At 43.0% G+C, this 23,796-nt stretch overlaps 1 protein-coding gene across 1 annotated transcript in view; it reads left to right on the forward strand.

The window, feature by feature from the left end:
- The window catches only part of adgb (androglobin), a 108,753-nt gene that overhangs the window by 70,988 nt on the left and 13,969 nt on the right, over positions 1 to 23,796 (forward strand). Inside the window, exons 24-30 of the mRNA XM_024400322.2 lie at positions 3,916 to 4,009; positions 7,325 to 7,456; positions 7,626 to 7,779; positions 8,030 to 8,214; positions 8,438 to 8,604; positions 16,780 to 16,955; positions 18,133 to 18,244. Coding sequence (XP_024256090.1) covers positions 3,916 to 4,009; positions 7,325 to 7,456; positions 7,626 to 7,779; positions 8,030 to 8,214; positions 8,438 to 8,604; positions 16,780 to 16,955; positions 18,133 to 18,244 — 1,020 coding nt within the window. The remainder of the gene's footprint in view (positions 1 to 3,915; positions 4,010 to 7,324; positions 7,457 to 7,625; positions 7,780 to 8,029; positions 8,215 to 8,437; positions 8,605 to 16,779; positions 16,956 to 18,132; positions 18,245 to 23,796) is intronic.

A 23,796-nucleotide genomic window follows, 5' to 3' on the forward strand; every position in this document is an offset into this window, starting at 1 on the left:
TTGCAGAAGAAGGTGTTCAGTCCCAGGGTCCCGAGCTTGGTGATGAGCTTTGAGGCTGAGCTGTAGTCAATGCACAGCATTCTCACATAGGTATTTCTCCAGGTGCGAGAGAGCAGTGTGGAGTGCTATAGAAATTGCATCATCTGTGGATCTGTTGGGGCGGTATGAGAATTCAAATCAAAGTTTATTTGTCACGTGTGCCAAATATAACAGGTGTAGAACCTTACAGTGAAATGCTTACTTACAGGCTCTAACCAACAGTGCAAAAAAGGTATTAGGTGAACAATAGGTAAGTAAATAAATTAAAACAACAGTAAAAAGACTGAAAAATAACAGTAGCAAAATTGGAGTGGTGCCTGGGATGATGGTGTTGATGTTACAGCATTTCTTGGTTACAGATGTGAGTGCTACGGGACGATAGTCATTTAGGCTGGTTACTTTCTAGTTCTTAGGAACAGACACATTGGTGGTCTGCTTGAAACATGTTGGGATTACAGACTGGGACAATGAGATGTTGGAAAGTATGTGAAGATACTTGACAGCTGGCCTGAGCATACTCAGTCTGGCACAGTGGCCTTGCGAGTGTTAACTTCTTTGGGAACGGGAGGCAGTATTGAGTAGCTTGGATGAATAAGGTGCCCAGAGTAAACTGCCTGTTACTCAGGCCCAGAAGCTAGGATATGCATATAATTAGTAGATTTGGATGGAACACTCTGAAGTTTCTAAAACTGTTAAAATAATGTCTGTGAGTATAACAGAACTCATATGGCAGGCAAAGATGTGGGAAACGTGGAAAATCTGAGGATGTGGGAAATCTGAGGTTTGTAGTTTTTTAAAGTGATTGCCTATCCAATATCCTGTCTCTGTGGGGTCAGATTGCACTTCCTAGGGCTTCCAGTAGATGTCAACAGTCTTTAGAAGTTGTTTCAGGCTTCTATTGTGAAAGGGGAGAGAATAAGAGCTGTTTCAACAAGTGGCCAGGCTGAAAGCCTTTAGTCTTAGCGTAGCCGTGAGTGCGACGCTCATTCCCTTTCTAACGGAATTGTCCGGTTGGAATAATATTGAAGATTTATGATAAAAACATCCTAAAGATTGATTATATACATTGTTTGACATGTTTCTACAAACTTTAATGGAACTTTTTTTACTTTTCGTCTGGACTTTGTGCATTTGGATTACTGGACTAAACATGCAAACAAAAATGAGGTATTTGGACATAAAGATGAACTTTATCGAACAAAACAAACATTTATTGTCTAACATGGAGACCTGGGAGTGCCATCAGATGAAGATCATCAAAGGTAAGTGATTGATTTTAATGCTATTTCTGACTTTTGTGACACCTCTCCTTGGTTGGAAAATGGCTGTATGGTTTTCTGTGGCTAGGCGCTGACCTAACATAATCACATGGTGTACTTTCGCCGTAAAGCCTTTTTGAAATCAGATACTGTGGCTGGATTAACAAGAAGTTTATCTTTAAAATGGTGTATAATACTTGTATGTTTGAGGAATTTTAATTATGAGATTTCTGTTGTGTGAATTTGGCGCCCTGCAATTTCACTGGCTGTTGGCGAGGTGGCCACATATATATCCCAGAGAGGTTTTAACCTGTTTAAAAGTCTTACTCACATCGGCCATGGAGAGCAAGATCACACAGTTGTCCGGGACAGCAGGGGCTCTCATGTCTGGCTCAGTGTTTGCCTCGGTCTACTCTGCTACTCTGGTCTACATACTCTGCTCTGTGCTAGCGAAGCAGCCTTGTAGCTTAGCGTCCGCTTCATCAGACCACTTCCGTACTGAGTACGTCTCTGGTACGTCCTGTTTGAGTTTTTGCTTGTTAACAGGAAGCAGGAGGATGGAGTCATGATCTGATTTGCAGAAGGGAGGGCGAGGGAAGGCCTTAATTAAAAGTGATTCAGAGCCTCTTGGTAAAAGTGGGATAAACAGAATTTCAGGAGTTAAAGTCCTAGAAACAGCCAATAGAAACACTTCCTCTGGGTGAGCGTTTTCTTGTTTGTTTATGGCCTTGTACAGCTCGTTGAGTGCATGCTTGGTTCCATTCTCGTTTTGTGGTAGGATGTAGACAGCAATAATCATTACAGATTAAAAGGTCTGCAATTTCCCATGAGATATTCTAGTTCAGGAGCAAAAGCTTGAGACTTCCTTCACACTTGAAGCAGCGCAGCAGTTGTTGTTTTCAAAGAGGCACACCTCCCCCTTTTGGTCCCCTTTCCGGTCGTGACAAAGCATGGAGAAACCCTTGAGTATTATGTCCATATCGCCTGTTTGCCAAGTTTCAGAAAAGCATAGAATATTAGTTTTTCACATCCAGTTGGTAGGAATCTCTCAAACAGAGCTCATCCATCTTGTTCTCAAGTGGCTGGACATTGGCCATTAAAATGGAGGGGAGTGCCGATTTGGATTTTCTCTGCGTCTTAGTCCAACAAATACTCCAGCACTCCTCCCTTGTCTTCGCTTGCACTGAAATTGAGGTTAAAGTTAGTAGCTGTCGATTTATAATTCAAATGTACTTGGCTGTGATAATTGTGTGAGCTTTCTGTACAAACAAATTAAGGATAAACACGGAAAAAGTCACAAAATAGCAAAGTCGGGTTGGACTTTCTCCATCGGTGTCATCTTATTCTCTCTCTCTCTTTCCTCTCTCTTCTCTCTCTCCTCTTCTCTCTCTCCTCTCTCTCTCTTATCTCGCTTCTCTCTCGCTCTCTCTCTGCTAAGAGTTAGCCCTGTGCCCTATCTTTGGGACTCTGGGCTGAAATAGAGACTTATCGATGAGTCTGCCACTCTCACTAATACACCCTGACAGGTAAGGTGGTGGGGGGGACAGGACAACACACACATTCATGCACACACACATCGACCCACCCACCTGCACCCCCTCGAACATCAAAACAGCTCTGTTGTGACATGTTTACGAGTTGAGGGAGAGCAGCGAGGGGGGGAGAGGAGGATGGAGAGCTAGAGAGAGGGAAAGATAAAGGGATAGAAGGAGGGAGGGTGTTTTTTAGGTGAGGGACATGAACAGACTCTATTTATTGCCAGTGCTTGAGGGTTACTCTGTCCTGTCCAGCCTGTCAGAACACAACACTAAGGCCTGGAGCAGAGACATGAGACATGAGATTCCAGTACTCGCCTAACTCCCCTCCTTGTTCCACTACACTCACAGACTTGTCATTTAGGAAGACACACACAGATTCCATCACTGGTACACCACTCTGGTTGTTCAAGAAACAAATTTGTTTCTACCTAGATACCATATTTATCATGACGACTATTCCAGTCTCTTTTTTTCCAAGCCTTACATTTTAAACCCACTGCATGCCTCAAAGCACTTTAGGAACACATGACAAATAATGACATCAACAACTGATGTCTCAGGTTCAGTACAGGCCACTCTGTCAGTGTTTTATCATTAACTACCTCGGATGCCCTGTCTGTCACAAATGCAAACATCTCTCTACAAGACTACTTTTTCATCTCCCAAACCAGAGCCCAGCCCATAATGGCTCTTGATTTGGAGAAGATGAGAAACGCCTGTCATTGACTTTCTCACGCACACGTGCAAGCTTGCACGGCGGCGCACACACACCTCAGTAGCATAGCCAGGGAGATACAGAATGAAGAATTACATATTTTATTAATTGATCCAGTACATGGCTCGTGTAACAGGGTTGGAGATGAGTGTCACAGTGAATTTGATGTTTGAATGTGTTTTTTTTCTCTTTCGGCACAAAAACAATGCATCTGGCACTCTCCCTCATCTTTTTACCTTCCATTAAGTCAAGTATTATAGCAATGTGTTCATGTCTTTGGCTTCAAGGTGAATGTCTTTCATATTTTATGTATGTCTGCTGCTTCTTAACTGAGCGTGGTGTGTGTGTTATATGTATTATCTAGGCACAAAGGAGAATCTCAGTGCCTCAAAGACACTTCAGGAGATGTGGGCTAGTGTGGAATCGGATGCAGAGAAACACGCAGTGTCTTTATTGAGGTAAATTATTAATCAGCTAGCTCAACATCGCACACAGTCACAGCTGAGCACACAACACTAAAACCCAATCTCACACAGCACACGCAAACATGACACATCTAATTTAGCCAACACTCTGCATACTTGTGTTTTCTTCCCAACACTGTAAAGGGGATACTGTGAATTTCACAGTAGCTTACAGGTAGCTCGGTGGCAATATGTTTCATATTTCAGTACACCTTCTGTGATATAAATACGGTATCGAAGCAGGTACTGACATACAGTACAATACCGTAAAATGTACTGTATTATACTGTAATAAAGTATGCTGCCATAATTGGAATGAATTAATGGGTGAAGGCATTAAATGAATTGAGGGGAGAGGTTTGTATTTCAAAATATTTACTGTAATTACAAGCGATTGGTTCGAACAGGTTGGCTGATAGGTAAAGTGTTTACACATTACAGTATATTAGTTTTATATCACTTGCACTTCTAGAGGCCTTGACAAAGGCATCCAAACTGGCAGCAACTACAGGGCAAAACAGACTGTCTCACTGCAGAATTTCAAATTGCTCCAAACATCACTTTTCTAAGTGTTTTTGTTGCTCCTACTGCTCTATATCATTCCATTTCTCCAATTTCTAATTTCTAGTGTTAGTGCAATGATTGCAAGTACCCATAGACTTGCAGTCATTAGCGTTACCCATAGACTTGCAGACATTAGCGTTACTCATAGACTTGCAGTCATTAGCGTTACTCATAGACTTGCAGTCATTAGCGTTACTCATAGACTTGCAGTCCTTAGCGTTACTCATAGACTTGCAGACATTAGCGTTACCCATAGACTTGCAGTCCTTAGCGTTACTCATAGACTTGCAGTCATTAGCGTTACTCATAGACTTGCAGTCATTAGCGTTACTCATAGACTTGCAGTCATTAGCGTTACTCATAGACTTGCAGTCATTAGCGTTACTCATAGACTTGCAGTCATTAGCGTTACTCATAGACTTGCAGTCATTAGCGTTACTCATAGACTTGCAGTCATTAGCGTTACTCATAGACTTGCAGTCATTAGTGTTACTCATAGACTTGCAGTCATTAGCGTTACTCATAGACTTGCAGTCATTAGCGTTACTCATAGACTTGCAGTCATTGCACTAATGCTGGTTAGCAATTGCTCTAGCGCTAGTTAGCAACTTCCTTCAAACTACACGCAGAGACGTAAAAATGGTATCCACGAGTTCATCTGACTCTGGGGATGTAGATAAAGGGCCTCATTGTCAAAATCTCGAAGTATCCCATTAAGGTATGGATTAAGGTTTTGGATAGGTTTAAAACATTATGTTTAGGCACTCATTCCAAATGGTTAAGGTAAGCATTAAGGTTTGGGATAAGGTTAAAACTCCCACCCAAAATAGTGTCAACACGCAACCTTCTGATCCCTTACTCATGCTTACATGATGGTAATGTTGCCCCTAGTGGCCGGGTTCGTAATAATTTTTTGACGTCTTCGACGTCAATCTTGAACGATCTGTCTGCCAAATGGACATGGGGCACTATATCCAGATAGATAAATTGGTGCAGCATTCTCACTCACGAGTGCAACAATAAAGCCTCTTACAAGACACGCCTCAAAATATGTTAATTAGCCAGAAACAGCAATACCATGCACCCACTAGTGGTCACGGTACTGTATTCTGTTGCGTGTAATTTAAAGTACCATTCGAAATGCAGAAATTCTTTCCCCACCCATAACAATTTCCCACAGTGCACCATAATTTACGGTATGCTGCAGTAAACGTTTCAGAGTATTTTACTGTTGATAACACCCAAAATGATTGTATAATTTACCATTTTTCATTACAGTGCATTGTTGGGTACGTACAGCAATATGGCTTGGCACACTGTTACGACACTGTGCCAGCTAGGTGCATTGAGGCAATTCATTTAGCCCCTTTCCATGCGTACCCAGAGTCTGTCCCTATCCTCCTCAGTGAGTCCTATAGCCATGGCTCAGCCTCACGGTAGAGGGGAGGTGAGTAGTTTTCCACATTGTGTTCCATCGTCTCCTGGTGGTACCATCTGCTGTTTATCCTCTCTCTGCTCCATTCGGCTCTTTGAGTCTTCTGAATGATCCGTCGCCTGAGGGTGAGGGGTGTGTGTGTGTGTGTGTGTGTGTGTGTGTGTGTGTGTGTGCGCGTGCGCGCGTGTGTACGCGCATGCCTCTGTTTGTGTGTAAGTCAGATCTCACTGATCAATGGAAGCCCCCAGTACAGAGTCAGAGCTGTGAAGTGTTTTCACTCTCCTTAGCCTTGTAACCCAAAGAGAAGCTCCCCATAGTATACTGCGCTTAAATAAAATGTCCACGGTGGTGTGATGAAGAAATATTACAATGATAATACATCATTGTAACTAATAATTGTAACTGTATTCTTCTGGAGAGCTCATAAGAGACAGATTTTGCACATGTCCTGTTTCACACATTGATCATGCCTGTTCGTTCAGTATCATATCTGAGAGAATTCTGGCCAAATGTATCTGCCACATATTCTGTTTAACCCCTCATTCTCTGTTTGTGTGACCCTCTCTCTGTGATCCCCCCAGTCTGTTGAGCCCAGTGACAGGCTCCAGATAGGGAATGTACAGTCTGAAGGCACTGGGTCACCCTGGTCCAAATCAAGAAAAATCCTCCACTTCTAACATGTGTCCATCTCCGCACCTTGTAACTCTTACTCATTTTTAACCTCTTGGGTGCTCGTCTCACCAAACACAGACAAACCCTGTCTTTGTCAACTCTAGACTTTTTGAGTGAAGTTGACAAAGTGAGGTTACACTGTCATATAGTAACTTTTATATAGAGGGCTGAGAGTTATCTCCCCCCACAGAATTTTAGGGCCGCATGTATCAAGTGTCTCAGAGTAGGACTGCTGATTTTAGGATCAGTTTGACTTTTTAGATCACACTGAATAAGATAACATGGACCTGATCCTAGATCAGCACTCCTACTCTGAGACGCTTCATACATCGGGCCCCTGATTTGCCCTACCAAGCAAAAAGGCAGTAACTGCTCATTTGGTTGAAAATGAGTTACACAATACATGCTTAATCATGTGGACAAGTATCCTGCCTCTATTGTATTGTGTTCAGGAGAAAATGGGGGTCATGTTAAAAGTAACTGCATAAAGTTACTGTGAAACCAAGGTAAATAAAAGCCATTTTTCTCAGTTCCACGCTAAGAACAGTTTCTGTTTATGCAGTATTGGAGTGGACCTAGCCCCCATATGCAGCACCTCTTTCCCTGATAGCCATGGTTGTTGTGTCTTTATTGTCCAGGTACATCTTCAGTAACGATGAGAGGACAGCTGAACTGTACCCCTGTCAGGAGGATGAGTGGACCAGAATCACGTTCACCGACTACTCTGTCCCTCTGCCTGAACTAGCCAACTCCTGGCTACTGGTCTTCAGGTAGAAGACACACACACATACTCACACAACACACGGATAAAGCACCGACTCATGTTATATATGAACGTAAAATGTTTCACTAACACCCCCATGATCCTCCGTTGTTAGTGTTTTTTTTAATGTGGTAGTAAAACGTCATTGTGAATGCTGTGTGTTGCGTGTGTTCCAGAGAGGTGTTCTTGGTGCCTAAAGAAATGCTGCTTGTGGCTAAGGTCTACTCCCCAGTCTCCTCCTGTCTACTCCACGTCATAGACAACAACACGGGAGAGGAGCTACCCAGAGTCTTCCAGAGAGTAGAGCCCCACGTCTACAAACACAACCAGGTCTCAACATTAAACAAACTACTGTACATTCAACCTCTCACAAACACAAACTGTATGTTATACTGTACGTATATGTATATGTGTATATAAAAAAACAAATCGTGTTTTTGTGCTTTACAGTGTAGGAATGTGGCACTGTGAGTGCGGCACTATGATAGTGCTGTATATGCAGTGTATGTGTGTGGGTGTGCCATGTACTTTTGTGTGTGTGAGAAACTAAACCTTGTGCCTCATACTCACCTCCCTGTAGCGTGGATACACCTTTGTGGCGGAGGCCCACACCCCTGACACACCCCTCGTGGGGGCCAAGTGGAGGATGCGTCTGATTGGCTCATGTGATCTTCCTGAGCTGGCACGAGAGGCTCCACTCAACAACTTCTCTGTGAAGGAATTCAGGGATTACTACATTCCCAATGACAGGAACGTCATCTGCAGGTAGCATATCGGAATAACGACAGAGTAAAACATACGTCCTTAGGTTGGAAGGTGCCTAATTTAATTGTAATCAATATGATTCACTGGGAATTCATAATTGCCTGTTGTCTGTGTTTTGTGCTAATCACATATTGATTGAGGGCATAGTTTTTCCTGGTCAGATCACATTGTCTGGAAAACCTTCTCTGGCCCTACCAATAATAAACTCTGTATATTACGACAGGTATTCTGTGAAGGTGACCGCGGACCACGCCGGTACGGTCCAGTTCCAGACGTCCAAACCGGATGTTCACATCCGCCTCTCCGTTCTGGACCATGAGGAAGTGGTGGCTAGTAACACTGGGAAAGGCCACGTGGTCATCCCGGTATACCACTTCCATCCTAGCAATCGTGAGTAACATTGTTTTAAGGTCAGATGGAAGACAAAAAGTGCTTCTTAGAGGAGTCATTGTATTTTCATATATTTCCTGTGTCACTTGCAATCATGATTGACAGGGTAGATATTAGCTCAGTATGTTGTAGAACATGTCAAGCTATTCATTCTGTTCACAAAGTACTGTATTTAAATGACTGTGTCTGTAACAGTCATTTACTGTACATATGTTTTCTTTTTCTATAAATAATCGGGCCACTGTGTGACATTAGATAAACATTTAAATATGGTTTGAAACTAAAATATGCAGTTCCACATGGTTAGAAATAAATGTTCATATATGCAAATTGGCCCATAACTCCACCTATACAACATCATAGGCAAATGATATTGGCGCCGGAGGGGATGGCTGCGGTTTTACGGGTTCCTAACCAGCTGTGCTATTTCGTTAGTTTTTTCGCGTTGTTTGCAACTTAGTTTTTAGCTTTTTAGCTTGTAAGGCCATAAGCAAACAAGAAAATTCTCATCTAGAAACGGAGCTCCTAGTGGTCGGGGACTTTAATGTAGGCAAACTTAAATCCGTTGGACCTCATTTCTACCAGCATGTCACATGTGCAACCAGAGGGAAAAAAATCAAGACCATCTTTACTCCACACACAGAGGAAGCATACAAAGCTCTCCCTCGCCCTCCATTTGACAAATCTGACCATAATTATATCCTTCTGGTTCCTGCTTACAAGCAAAAAACTAAAGCAGGAAGTACCACTGACTCGTTCAATACGGAATTGATATTTACTTAAAAATTCTAAAAAACCAAATGATACTACAATCAAATGATGGTAAATCAGCTTTTTTAGTACTTACGTGGATTGTACTAAAATCTGTGCTTTATTGAAGGGACACATTTATATTGGAAGTTTTACAGAATATGCAAATTAACTGTACTTTTGCTAAAATACCAGGCTGTTTTTGTCATTTTTATTTCAGAAAACATTATTTATATTTCTTATGATGTTTTGATAAGAATTAAGGTGATATTGGGCTATGATTGTTGCTTTTCCAATAGTTTCTTCTTGGGGTCAAAATTACCTCAGTTGGTGATCCATGTATGTAAAATATGTTGATAGGATGAGGGTTAAAGTATTCAAATGTGTTTAGTATTTGGTCTTATATTCCTTGCACACAAATGACTACATCAAGCTTGTGATTCTACAAACTTGTTGGAGACATTTACAGCTTGTGTTGCTTGTGTTTCGGCAGGGTAGCCTAGTGGTTAGAGTGTTGGACTAGTAACCGAAAGGTTGCAAGTTCAAATCCCTGAGCTGACAAGGTACAAATCTGTCGTTCTGCCCCTGAACAGGCAGTCAACCCACTGTTCCTAGGCCGTCATTGAAAATAAGAATTTGTTCTTAACTGACTTGCCTAGTTAAATAAAGGTAAAATAAAAAAATAATGTTTTGTCCAATAAGAAGTGAATTGTGAATAATGTATTGTGGAGTCACTTTTATTGTAATTAGGAATAGAAAATGTTAGAACATTTCTACATGCTACTACCATGATTATGGATAATCATGAATGAATCGTGAATAATGATGGGTGAGAAAGTTACAGAGGGACAAAGATCAAAATGCTTATCTCCCCCATTATTGGTAATGGTGAGAGGTTAGCATGCTTTGTTGTAGCCTCTAACATTCAGAAACATCTCATCTACTCACTTAGAAAGTCATTTCCTCCAGTCATCAACCCAAAACACAACCAAAACAAATGCATCTAATGAGTTTGTAGAGTCACAAGCTTGATGTAGTCATTGGGGGTGGCAGGTAGCCTAGTGGTTAAAGCGTTGGGCCAGTAACCGAAAGGCTGGTAAAAACCTGCCGTTCTGCACCTGAACAAGGGGGTTAACCCACTGTTCCCCGGTAGGCTGTCATTGTAAATAAGAATTTGTTCTTAAATGAGTTGCCTAGTTAAATAAAAAAATGTGTGCTGGGAATATAGGACCAACTACTTTCACTTTTGACTACTTTGGTACACTATAAGTGAAATTTGTCCAAATTATATCTTCAAATAGTAAATCAGATATTAATGGAAATAACCTCAAATAAAAGGTGACATTCTGCACTGTCACTGCAAATGAAACAATTGATCTTGAATCCAAAATGCTGGAGTATAGATTTTAGCATCACTGTCCAAATACATACGTAGGGGAGGGTAGGGTATTCTGTTTATGTGAGTGTATGATACTACCCATTTGTTGTCAGTGTAATGGTGACTGTGCATTTCCTGCTCAGATTCAGCAGTGCCAGCCTTTCTCTCTCTCGGCCACACTGCGAACATCGCAGCGGCATCACTTCATGGTGATGTCTGTCTGTTTGTCAGCCTTTAAAAATGCCCTGCCTCTCTCGGGATATACAGTCTTTGTCCATACAGCCAGCAGGGTTCTCAGTATATCGCGCAGACAGGAATAACCCCTCCGGGAAGAAGAAAGGTGGGGGTGTATGTTTCATGATTAACCACTCATGGTGTGATTGTGTTAACAAACAGAAACTCAAGTCATTTTGTTCACCTGACCTAGAATACCTCACAATCAAGTGACGACCGTATTTCCTCCCAAGAGAATTCTCTTCGGTTATAGTCACAGCCGTGGATTTTCACTCTCAAGCCCTCAAAGAACTTCACTGGACTTCAAGCAAACTGGAAACCACATATCCTGGGGCTGCATTTATTGTAGCTGTGGATTTTAACAAAGTCAATTTGAGGTAAATGCTTCCGAAGTTCTTACCAACACATTGAATATAGCACTCGCTCTGAGAAAACATTGGACCACTGTTACTCAGCTTTTCAAAATGCCAAATCATCTCATTTGGGTTGAGTTCGAGTGATTGTGGAGGCCAGGTCATCTGATGCAGCACTCCATCACTCTCCTTCTTGGTCAAATAGCCCTTACACAGCCTGGAGGTGTGTTGGGTCATTGTCCTGTTGAAAAACAAATGATAGTCCCACTAAGCGCAAACCAGATGGGATGGCGTATCACTGCAGAATTCTGTGGTAGCCATGCTGGTTAAGTATGCCTTGAATTCTAAGTAAATCACTGACAGTGTCACCAGGAAAGTACCCACACACCATCACACCCCTTCCTACATTCTTTATAGTGGGAACCACTGAGAGATCATCCGTTCACCAACTCTGCGTCTCACAAAGACACAGCGGTTGTAACCAAAAATCTCAAATTTGGACTCATCAGACCAAAGGACAGATTTCCACCGTCTAATGTTCATTGTCCGTGTTTTTTGGCCCAAGCAAGTCCTTTCTTCTTTTTGGTCTCCTTTAGTTGTGGTTTCTTTGCAGCAATTTAACCATGAAGGCCTGATTCACGCAGTCTCCTCTAAACAGTTGATGTTGAGATGTGTCTCTTACTTGAACTCTGTAAAGCATTCATTTGGGCTGCAATTTCTGAGGCAGAAACTTGTCCTCTACAGCAGAGTTTACTCTGGGACTTCCTTTCATCATAGAGCTTGATGGTTTTTGCGACTGAACTTGAATAAACTTTCATGGACTGTAATTTCTCTTTGCTTATTTGAGCTGTTCTTGACATAATATGGACTTGGTCTTTTACCAAATAGGGCCATCTTCTGTATACCCACCCCTACCTTGTCACAACACAACTGATTGGCTTAAACTCATTAAGGAAAGAAATTCCACAAATTAACATGGCACACCTGTTAATTGAAGGGCATACCAGGTGACTACCTCATGAAGCTGGTTGAGCGAATGCCAAGAGTGTACAAAGCTGTCATCAAGGCAGAGGGTGGCTACTTTGAATAATCTCAATTATAAAATACAGTGGCAAGAAAAAGTATGTGAACCCTTTGGAATTACCTGGATTTCTGCATAAATTGGTCATCAAATTTTATCTGATCTTCATCTAAGTAACAACAATAGACACACATAGTGTGCTTAAACTAATAACACACAAATTATTGTATTTTTGTAGTCTATATTGAATACGTCATTTAAACATTCACAGTGTAGGTTGGAAAAAGTATGTGCACCCCAAGGCTAATGACCTCTCCAAAAGCTCATTGGAGTCAGGAGTCCTATTAGTTAGGAGTCCAATCAGTGAGATGAGATTGGAGATGTTGGTTGGAGCTGCCTTGCCCTATAAAAAAACACTCGCACAATTTGAGTTTGCTATTCACAAGAAGCATTGCCTGAAACCCGGAACAAAAGATATCTCAGAAGACCTCAAATGAATGTGTTGACTTGCATAAAGCTGGAAAGGGTTATAAAAGTATTTCTAAAAGCCTTGGTGTTCAAAAGTCCATGGTAAAACAAATTGTCTGTAAATTGAGAAAGTTCAGCACTGTTGCTACTCTCAATATGAGTGGCCGTTCTGCAAAGATGACTGCAAGACCATAGCGCAGAATGCTCAATGAGGTTAAGACGAATCCTAGAGTGTCAGCTAAAGACTTACAGAAATCTCTGGAACAGGCTAACATCTCTGTTGACGAGACTACGATAGGCAAAACACTAAACAAGAATGGTGTTCATGGGAGGACACCATGGAAGAAGCCACTGCTGTCCCCCAAAAATTGCTGAAGTTTGCAAAAGTGCACCTGGATGTTCCACAGCGCTACAGGCAAAATATTCTGTGGACAGATGAAACTACAGTTGAGTAGTTTGGATGGCGCACACAACACTACGTGTGGAGGAAAAAAAAGGTACAGCACACCAACATCAAAACCTCATCCCAACTGTAAAGTATGGTGGAGGGAGCATCATGGTTTGGGGCTGCTTTGCTGCCTCAGGGCCTGGAAGGCTTGCTATCATCGACGGAAAAATGAATTCCCAAGTTTATCAAGACATTTTGCAGTAGATTGTTAGGCTCTCTGTCTGCCAAGTGAAGCTCAACAGGACAACGACCCAAACCACAGAAATAAATCAACAACAGACTGGCTTCAACAGAAGAAAACAGTTTTGTAAAGCGGAATGGTCCAAAATTCCTCCTAACCGTTGTGCAGGTCTGAATCACAAATACAGAAAACGCTTGGTTGAGGTTATTGCTGACAAAGGAAGGTCAGTTATTAAATCCAAGGGTTCCCATACTTTTCCCACATTGCACTGTGAATGTTTAGTGTGTTCAATAAAAACATGAAAATGTGTAATTGTTTGTGTGTTATTAGTTTAAGCAGACTGTGTTTGTCTATTGTTGTGACCTAGATGAATATCAGATAACATTTTATGATCGATTTATTCAGAAGTCCAGGTATTTCCAAAGGGCTCATACTTTTTCTTGCCACTGTATATTTTGATTTGTTCAACCCTTTTTTCATTTACTACATTTTTCTGTGTTATTGTGTGTTATTTCATAGTGTTATTGTCTTCACTATTGTTCTACAATGTAGAAAATAGCACATATAAAGAAAAACCCTGGAATGAGTAGGTGTCCAAACTTTTGACTGGTACTGTATGTGGCAGGGTTTACAGACAATCACAAACTACAAATGGAAAACTAGCCACTTCGAACACCGACAGCTAAACACCTTCTTCGCTCAACACAGTACCACCGACGTGGCCTGCTACCAAGGACTGTGGGCTCTCCTTCTCCTTTGCCGATGTGAGTAAGACATTTAAGCGTGTTAACCCTCGCAATGCTGCCAGCCCAGACGGAATCCCTAGCTGCGTCCTCAGAGCATGCGCAGACCAGGTTACATACAGCCCTAACAGGTTCACAGAAGATGCAATCGCCATCTCACTGCACACTGCCCTATCCCATCTGGACAGGAGAAATACCTATTTAAGAATGCTGTCCAGCTCAGCATTCAACACCATAGCTCATCATTAAGCTCGGTGCCCTGGGTCTGAACACTGCCCTGTGCGACTGGGTCATGGACTTCCTGCCAGGCCGCCCCCAGGTGGTGAATGTAGAAAACAACATCTACACTTTGCTTATCCTTAACACCGGGACCACACAAGGGTGTGTGCTCAGCCCCCTCCTGTATTCCCTGTTCACCCATGACTGCGTGGCCATGCACACTTCCATTTCAATCATCAAGTTTGCAGACAACAAAACAATAGTAGAACTGATTACCAACAATGACGAGACAGCCTACAGAGAGGAGGTGAGGGCCCTTGGAGTATGGTGCCAGGAAAATAACCTTTCACTCAATGTCGACAAAACAAATGAGCTGATCGTGGACTTCAGGAAACAGCAGAGGGAGCACTCCCCTATCCACATCAACGGGACCGCAGTGGAGCAGGTGGAAAGCTTCAAGTTCTTCGGCGTACACATCACTAACGTTCTGAAATGGTCCACCCACACAAACAGTGTGGTGAAGAAGGTGCAACAGTGCTTCTTCAACCTCAGGAAGCTGAAGAAATTTGGCTCTGCACCTAAAACCCTCACAAACGCACAATTGAGAGCATCCTGTCGGGCTGTATCACCGCCTGGTATGGCAACTGCACCGGCCGCAACCACAGCGCTCTCCAGAGGGTGGTGCGGTCTGCCCAACGCATCATCGGGGGCAAACTACCTGCCCTGCAGGACACCTACAACACCCAATGTCATATGAAGGCCAAAAGGATCATCAAGGACAACAACCACCCGAGCCACTGTCTGTTTACCCCACTATCATCTTGAAGGCAAGGTCAGTATAGGTGCATCAAAGTTGGGACGGAGAGACTGAAAAACAGCTTCTATCTCAAGGCCATCAGACTTTTAAATAGCCATCACTAAGTGGCTTCCAAGTGGTTACGTAACCTTGCATCTTAGAGGCTGCTGTCCCATATACATAGACTTGAAATCACTGGCCACTTTTAATAATTGAACGCTAGTCACTTGAATAATGTTTACATATTTTTGCTTTAATCATCTCATGTATATACTGTATTCTATTCTACTGTATTTTAGTCAATGCCACTCCGACATTGCTCATCCTAATATTTATATATTCTTTAATTCCATTCTTTAACTTTTAGGTTGTGTGTATTGTTATGAATTGTTAGATATTACTGCACTGTTGGAGCTAGAAACACAAGCATTTCGCTACACCCGCAATAATATCTGTTAAACATGTGTATGTGACAAATATAATTTGATTTGAATCAATGAATTGTCTATCAGCCAGGCCTGCAGCCAACCTGTCAATCACTATCAGTTTCAGTCCGGAAGGCACAACATTAATCAACAATGCTGTTTTCTGATACTTAAACTTTACTGATGGCAGAGTAAACAACAATTGAGGGTGAATGTTCCCTGTAGGGTTGGGCAAGGGGATAAGAGTCTCTCAGAGTTGTGTAATTTGTAATTAGTTAGTTGGTCAGGGGACAAATGATAGAAAAGTGAAACTGAGGACTGAATATTCAATCTAACCTGCATATTAACATTTTAGTATGTACACTGTAAAGGGGTTGCTGTGAATTTGACAGTAACAGGCATGCTCAGTGGGGGCATGTACGTCTACTGTATTATAAATACGGTATCAAAGCAAGTACTGTGTTATGACAAACAGTACAATAGCGTAAAATAATCGGAATGAATGAATGAATGGAGGTATTTTGTATTTTACTGGAATTACAAGGGATTGGTACAAGCAGTTTTGATGCTAGGTATAGTGTTTGCACATTACAGCATGAACATTTGGTGTTATATATGACTTGCACTTCTAGAGGCCTTAACAAAGGCATCCAAACCGGTGACTACGGGGCAAAATGCTCAACCATTTAACGTTTAAGACTGGCAGCCACTCCAATCTGTCCCCTTTACATGTTAAATTGTAATTAAAATTCTTACAGCAAACTCACTCATGTGTATAACTAATATAGCCTATTATAAGGCACGTCTCCACATATGTTAATGAGCCAGAAACAACAATACCATGCACCTACGAATGGTCAAAAGGTTTTTGGAGCTCCAAAGATATGGCACAGTACTGTTTTCATTAGGGTGGTATTACAGTACCATTTGAAATGCAGCAATTCTTTCCCTGCCCATTATATTTTCCCACAATGCACCATAATTTACAGTATGCTGCAGTAAACCATTTCAGAGTACAATTTTTACTCTTAATAATACCCTAAATTACCATATAAATGACAGTTTTCCGTTAGTGTATAATACTGTGAAAGAACCATGTCGACTCCCCTCAATGGTAGATGTGTCAATGAAAATCAATATTGTGTTTTGCGTGTCACAGCCGCCTCCTGCAGACCCCCCCAGGCGGATGGAAAGCAGAGCCAGGAAGAGGCCAGAGTGATAGGCTCTACCCAGGGAGGAGGGGGCCAGGAAGGCATGGCCATGGAGACTCCCCACCTGACCGACCAGACCCAGAACCAGCCTCACGCCCAGACCCAGCCGCCCATGGAGACTATGGTATCACCGCTGACAGCTCACCTTTCAACCATCGCCCATATGAAAGATTCTGCTGTAACACACACAGACCCACACTCTGGAGGAGGGGAAGTAGGAAGGAAAGGGTTGGATGTGGAGTGAAGATAACAAAACAACTCCCCAATTATTTTGTATCGTATGCTCTCTTATCTCTCTACCTATCAGGCAGGCTCTGATTTTGACATGATTTATGAGTCGCTACTGAGTTTGCCGCCAGACCTCACACAGACGGTATCGGAAAGTTTGGTTCACACACACGCTCGGCTACTGTTTATCTGAGTCACTTTGTACCCTTCAATGGACTTTGCTGTCTTTGGGTGAAACCTCTCTTCAGAGGCAAATTATTGAGCATTCTCTCAGCTCTGTTACATCAAACAACAGCAAAAACAACCCTGTAGCATCAATATTAATGAGCTACTAGTGAACCTCTTTTTCAAAAATTATTATTTAACCTTTATTTAACTAGGCAAGTCAGTTAATAACAAATTCTTATTTACAATGACGGCCTACTCCGGCCAAATCCGGACAACGCTGGGCCAATTGTGAGCCGCCCTATGGGACTCCCAATTACGACCGGCTGTGATACAGCCTGGAATCGAACCAGGGTCTGTAATGACGCCCCTAGCACTGAGATGCAGTGCCTCAGACCAGTGCGCCACTCGAGAGCCCAACCTCTGATCAGATGGAGTGATGTTCAGGTACGACAGATCAGAATGAAGAGGTATTGATCAGGATTAGCCCCAGTCAATGATCAAGATGCTGGTGGCCCCTACACTAACATGTGATGCTCACTTGCAAACTGCTTTTACACCATTCTTAACAGCATACTGTTAGAACTATGTTATACATGTATCTAAATCATCACAAAGGGAAAAACGAACTAAATGTGATATTTACTGTGTCTCTATCTCTGTGACTCAGTACATACTGTATCACTGACAGTGGCTTTAGGTGCTGCTGATGTTTATCTGTGGCGGTTGTGTTATGATGTTTTTCTCTTTCTCTCTCGTCTCAGACCGAAATGCTATAACTGCTATAGCTAGAATTGTTGACTCTGTTCCCTGAATTTGAAGGTCGTGTGCATAGTGCAGGGCAGGTAGAGGTGTACTTGTTTGTGTGTGTTGTTGTTGTGGATGACTGTCGTCTCTCATTCTCTCAGGGCCATAAGTACATAGTGGTGGCGGAGGTGTTGCATAAGAGCTGGGCTCTCGACAACTCTCAGATGGCCTTCGTCCATACGCTCAGGGACCTGGAGAGGAACGAGATGAAAGGTACTCACACCAACCACTCATAGATGCACAATCCCCTTCAGCAGGCCCCATAGAGAACACACCAGAAAATCACAAATGCAACAATACCCACAATCCTGCCACAGAGAGAGCCCAGCAGCCAATGAGAGGCTCGGAATTATAATATTCTCTTCTGCACAGACATTAAGAAAGGCCATCCAAGTCCTACCGACAAGTTTGTTTGTAATCTGCGGGAGTGAATGACATGAAGGGGGATATGACCTGTACTGAGTTCTTGAATTTTGTCCCAGACAAAAAAAAAGAGTTTGAATCTTCTCTTCTGGCTCAGACAGTTTGTCCACTCTGGTCACCTCACTTCACCCCATCTGTGGTCAGGTACACTACTCTGCTGTCTGAAGCAATAGGCTAATATCCCAATGAGATATTGGGGTTATTTTTGGTCAGGTTTCAACTTTACTTTAAAATATACTGACTATTTGGGTTGAAATCATATTATTCATTCACATTGCAATTCAGATAATGCCCCCAATATGCACAAGGATAGTAATTACATTTCCATATTACATATTGCATTTCAGAAGCCCCCAATGTTTTCCTCTGAATTCTGATCGGATGTCGCATCCCTGTGTTTGTTTTCCGAGCGTATTATTTTGCATGTTGCATCTGAAATGTGCCAGATATGCAGCAGGCAGGCAGGTCTGTCTGTTCTCCCTGTGACTAGCCATGGGGCTTTAATCAAATCCCTAATGAAAGGCAGATGAATATAGCTGTGATTATTATTATTATTTAATCCTGCTGGTCATCTATGAACATTTGAACATCTTGGCCATGTTCTGTTATCACCACATGCCACAGTCAGAAGAGGACTGGCCACCCTCATAACCTGGTTCCTCTCTAGGTTTCTTCCTAGGTTCTGGCCTTTCTAGGGAGTTTTTCCTAGGGAGGTGAGTGCAGTCAGATTTGCATGATTGCCTGAAGATAATTGTTTGCCTAATAATATTAGAATTATTTTTGTCTTCTCAATCTTGCAATCTGGAAAGTAACTCCTGTACCCATTCAGTTTGCACAGCAGAAAATCAGGTTCTCTATGTATGCATGTGCGTGTGTGTCAGTGTCCATTGAGGCAGTCTTGAATTCTCATGCCTACTGGTAGGTGTGTATTGATTCTAAAGGAGAAGAGAGTCCTATTTGTCTAATAGATCTGACATAATGGTTTAAAGTGCTGGTCGTTAGTGTAAAAAACATGACTAGGTTACTGAGTTTTCCGTGTGAGCGTGTGTGCAGGGGTGTGTGTGTGTGTGTGTGTGCCCCCCCTTAGTTTTCCAATAAGCCAGTGAAACTGGGTCATGAAGTCAAATGAAGTTGGCTTCTTGCCCCCTGGTACCCTGGGAAATATCTTGGCAGCAGGAAAGTGAATTAATTTTGCCCAGTTTAACTCTGTGTCTCAGCGGTGTGGGAACAGCTCATGGTTACATCACGCTCTCTTTGTAGCTGCTACTGGCCGTTGAAGCCCCTCAGCCAACACCTCAATACACTGAGAATGATAGCAGGTTCTTCATTGACTTGGTCCTGGTTAAATGACTAGGAAATGGTCTGCTTGATGCATGTGATTGAAACATGACTGCTTGTTTACATAAAGGAGGGCAAAGTTTATTTTCTCTTTAGGATACAGGTTGGATATAAGTGTACATACCGATGACAAATAAATCTTCCACACTGTATATACAGTGCATTCAGAAAGTGTTCAGACCCCTTTTTCCACATTTAGTTACGTTACAGCCTTATTCTAAAATTGATGAAAGAAAATGTTTTACTCATCAATCTACACACAATAACCCATAATGACAATGCAAAAATCAGGTTTTTAGAATGTTTTGCAAATGTATTAAAAACAAATACCTTATTTACACAAGTATTCAGACCCTTTGCAATGAGACTCGAAATTGAGCTTGAGTGCATCCTGTTTTCATTGATCATCCTTGAGATGTTTCTACGACTTGTTTAGAGTCCACCTGTGGTAAATTCAGTTGATTGGACATGATTTGGGAAGGCACATATTGGTCTATATAAGGTCCTACAGTTGACAGTGCATGTCAGAGCTAAAACCAAGCAATGGAAGGAAGAGCTCTGAGACAGGATTGTGTCAAGGCACAGATCTGGGGAAGGGTACCAAAAAAGTAATGCAGAATTGAAGGTCCCCAAGAATACAGTGGCCTCCATCATTCTTAAATGGAAGAAGTTTGAAACCACCAAGACTCTTCCTAGAGCTGGCTGCCCGGCCAAACTGAGCAATCGGGGGAGAAGGGCCTTAGTCAGGGAGGTGACCAAGGACCCGATGGTCACTCTGACAGAACTCCAGAGTTTCTCTGTGGAAATGGGAGAACCTTCCAGAAGGACAACCCTCTCTGCAGCACTCCACCTATCAAGCCTTTATGGTAGTTGCCAGACGGAAGCCACTCCTCAGTAAAAGGCACATGAAAGCCGCTTGGAGTTTGCCAAAGGCACCTAAAGTCAAATCAAATATCAAATCAAATTGTATTTGTCACATACACATGGTTAGCAGATGTTAATGCGAGTGTAGCGAAATGCTTGTGCTTCTAGTTCCGACAATGCAGTAATAACCAACAAGTCATCTAGCTAACAATTCCAAAACCACTACCTTATAGACACAAGTGTAAGGGGATAAAGAATATGTACATAAAGATATATGAGTGAGTGATGGTACAGAGCGGCATAGGCAAGATACAGTAGATGGTATTGAGTGCAGTATATACATATGAGATGAGTATGTAAACAAAGTGGCATAGTTAAAGATGACATGTATTACATAAAGATGCAGTAGATGATATAGAGTACAGTATATATTTATACATATGAGATGAATAATGTAGGGTATGTAAACATTATATTAGGTAGCATTGTTTAAAGTGGCTAGTGATATATTTTACATAATTTCCCATCAATTCCCATTATTAAAGTGGCTGGAGTTGAGTCAGTGTGTTGGCAGCAGCCACTCAATGTTAGTGGTGGCTGTTTAACAGTCTGATGGCCTTGAGATAGAAGCTGTTTTTCAGTCTCTCGGTCCCAGCTTTGATGCACCTGTACTGACCTCGCCTTCTGGATGATAGCAGGGTGAACAGGCAGTGGCTCAGGTGGTTGTTGTCCTTGATGATCTTTATGGCCTTCCTGTGACATCGGGTGGTGTAGGTGTCCTGGAGGGCAGGTAGTTTGCCCCCGGTGGTGCGTTGTGCAGACCTCACTACCCTCTGGAGAGCCTTACGGTTGTGGGCGGAGCAGTTGCCGTACCAGGCGGTGATACAGCCCGACAGGATGCTCTCGATTGTGCATCTGTAGAAGTTTGAGTGCTTTTGGTGACAAGCCGAATTTCTTCAGCCTCCTGAGGTTGAAGAGGCGCTGCTGCGCCTTCTTCACGATGCTGTCTGTGTGGGTGGACCAATTCAGTTTGTCTGTGATGTGTACACCGAGGAACTTAAAACTTACTACCCTCTCCACTACTGTTCCATCAATGTGGATAGGGGGGTGTTCCCTCTGCTGTTTCCTGAAGTCCACAATCATCTCCTTAGTTTTGTTGACGTTGAGTGTGAGGTTATTTTCCTGACACCACACTCCGAGGGCCCTCACCTACTCCCTGTAGGCCGTCTCGTCGTTGTTGGTAATCAAGCCTACCACTGTTGTGTCGTCCGCAAACTTGATTATTGAGTTGGAGGCGTGCGTGGCCACGCAGTCGTAGGTGAACAGGGAGTACAGGAGAGGGCTCAGAACGCACCCTTGTGGGGCCCCAGTGTTGAGGATCAATGGGGTGGAGATGTTGTTGCCTACCCTCACCACCTGGGGGCGGCCCGTCAGGAAGTCCAGTACCCAGTTGCACAGGGCGGGGTCGAGACCCAGGGTCTCGAGCTTGATGACGAGCTTGGAGGGCACTATGGTGTTAAATGCCGAGCTGTAGTCGATGAACAGCATTCTCACATAGGTATTCCTCTTGTCCAGATGTGTTAGGGCAGTGTGCAGTGTGGTTGAGATTGCATCGTCTGTGGACCTATTTGGGCGGTAAAGCAAATTGGAGTGAGTCTAGGGTGTCAGGTAGGGTGGAGGTGATATGGTCCTTGACTAGTCTCTCAAAGCACTTCATGATGACGGAAGTGAGTGCTACGGGGCGGTAGTCGTTTAGCTCAGTTACCTTAGCTTTCTTGGGAACAGGAACAATGGTGGCCCTCTTGAAGCATGTGGGAACAACAGACTGGGATAGGGATTGATTGAATATGTCCGTAAACACACCAGCCAGCTGGTCTGCGCCTGCTCTGAGGGCGCGGCTGGGGATGCCGTCTGGGCCTGCAGCCTTGCGAGGGTTGACACGTTTAAATGTTTTCCTCACGTCGGCTGCAGTGAAGGAGAGTCCGCATGTTTTAGTTGCGGGCCGTGTCAGTGGCACTGTATTGTCCTCAAAGCGGGCAAAAAAGTTATTTAGTCTGCCTGGGAGCAAGACATCCTGGTCCGTGACTGGGCTGGTTTTCCTTTTTGTAATCCGTGATTGACTGTAGACCCTGCCACATACCTCTTGTGTCTGAGCCGTTGAATTGAGATTCTACTTTGTCTCTACACTGACGCTTAGCTTGTTTGATTGTCTTGCGGAGGGAATAGTTACACTGTTTGTATTCGGTCATGTTTCCGGTCACCTTGCCCTGATTAAAAGCAGTGGTTCGGGCATTCAGTTTCACGCGAATGCTGCCATCAATCCACGGTTTCTGTTTTGGGAATGTTTTAATCGTTGCTATGGGAACAACATCTTCAACGCACGTTCTAATGAACTCGCTCACCGAATCAGCGTATTCGTCAATGTTGTTGTCTGACGCAATACGAAACATATCCCAGTCCACGTGATGGAAGCAGTCTTGGAGTGTGGAATCAGATTGGTCGGACCAGCGTTGAACAGACCTCAGTGCAGGAGCTTCTTGTTTTAGTTTCTGTCTGTAGGCAGGGATCAACAAAATGGAGTCGTGGTCAGCTTTTCCGAAAGGAGGGCGGGGCAGGGCCTTATATGCGTCGCGGAAGTTAGAATAGCAGTGATCCAAGGTTTTTCCAGCCCTGGTTGCGCAATCGATATGCTGATAAAATTTAAGGAGTCTTGTTTTCAGATTAGCGTTGTTAAAATCCCCAGTTACAATGAATGCAGCCTCCGGATAAATGGATTCGAGTTTGCAAAGAGTCAAATAAAGTTCGTTCAGAGCCATCGATGTGTCTGCTTGGGGGGGAATATATACGGCTGTGATTATAATCGAAGAGAATTCCCTTGGTAGATAATGTGGTCGACATTTGATTGTGAGGAATTCTAAATCAGGTGAACAGAAGGACTTGAGTACCTGTATGTTGTTATGATCACACCACGTCACGTTAACCATGAAGCATACGCCCCCGCCCCTCTTCTTACCAGAAAGATGTTTGTTTCTGTCTGCGCGATGCATGGAGAAACCAGTTGGCTGCACCGACTCCGATAGCGTCTCTCCAGTGAGCCATGTTTCCGTGAAGCAAAGAACGTTACAGTCTCTGATGTCCCT

Source organism: Oncorhynchus tshawytscha, linkage group LG05, assembly GCF_018296145.1.
Source record: "Oncorhynchus tshawytscha isolate Ot180627B linkage group LG05, Otsh_v2.0, whole genome shotgun sequence".
In the NCBI taxonomy this organism is placed as follows: domain Eukaryota; kingdom Metazoa; phylum Chordata; class Actinopteri; order Salmoniformes; family Salmonidae; genus Oncorhynchus; species Oncorhynchus tshawytscha.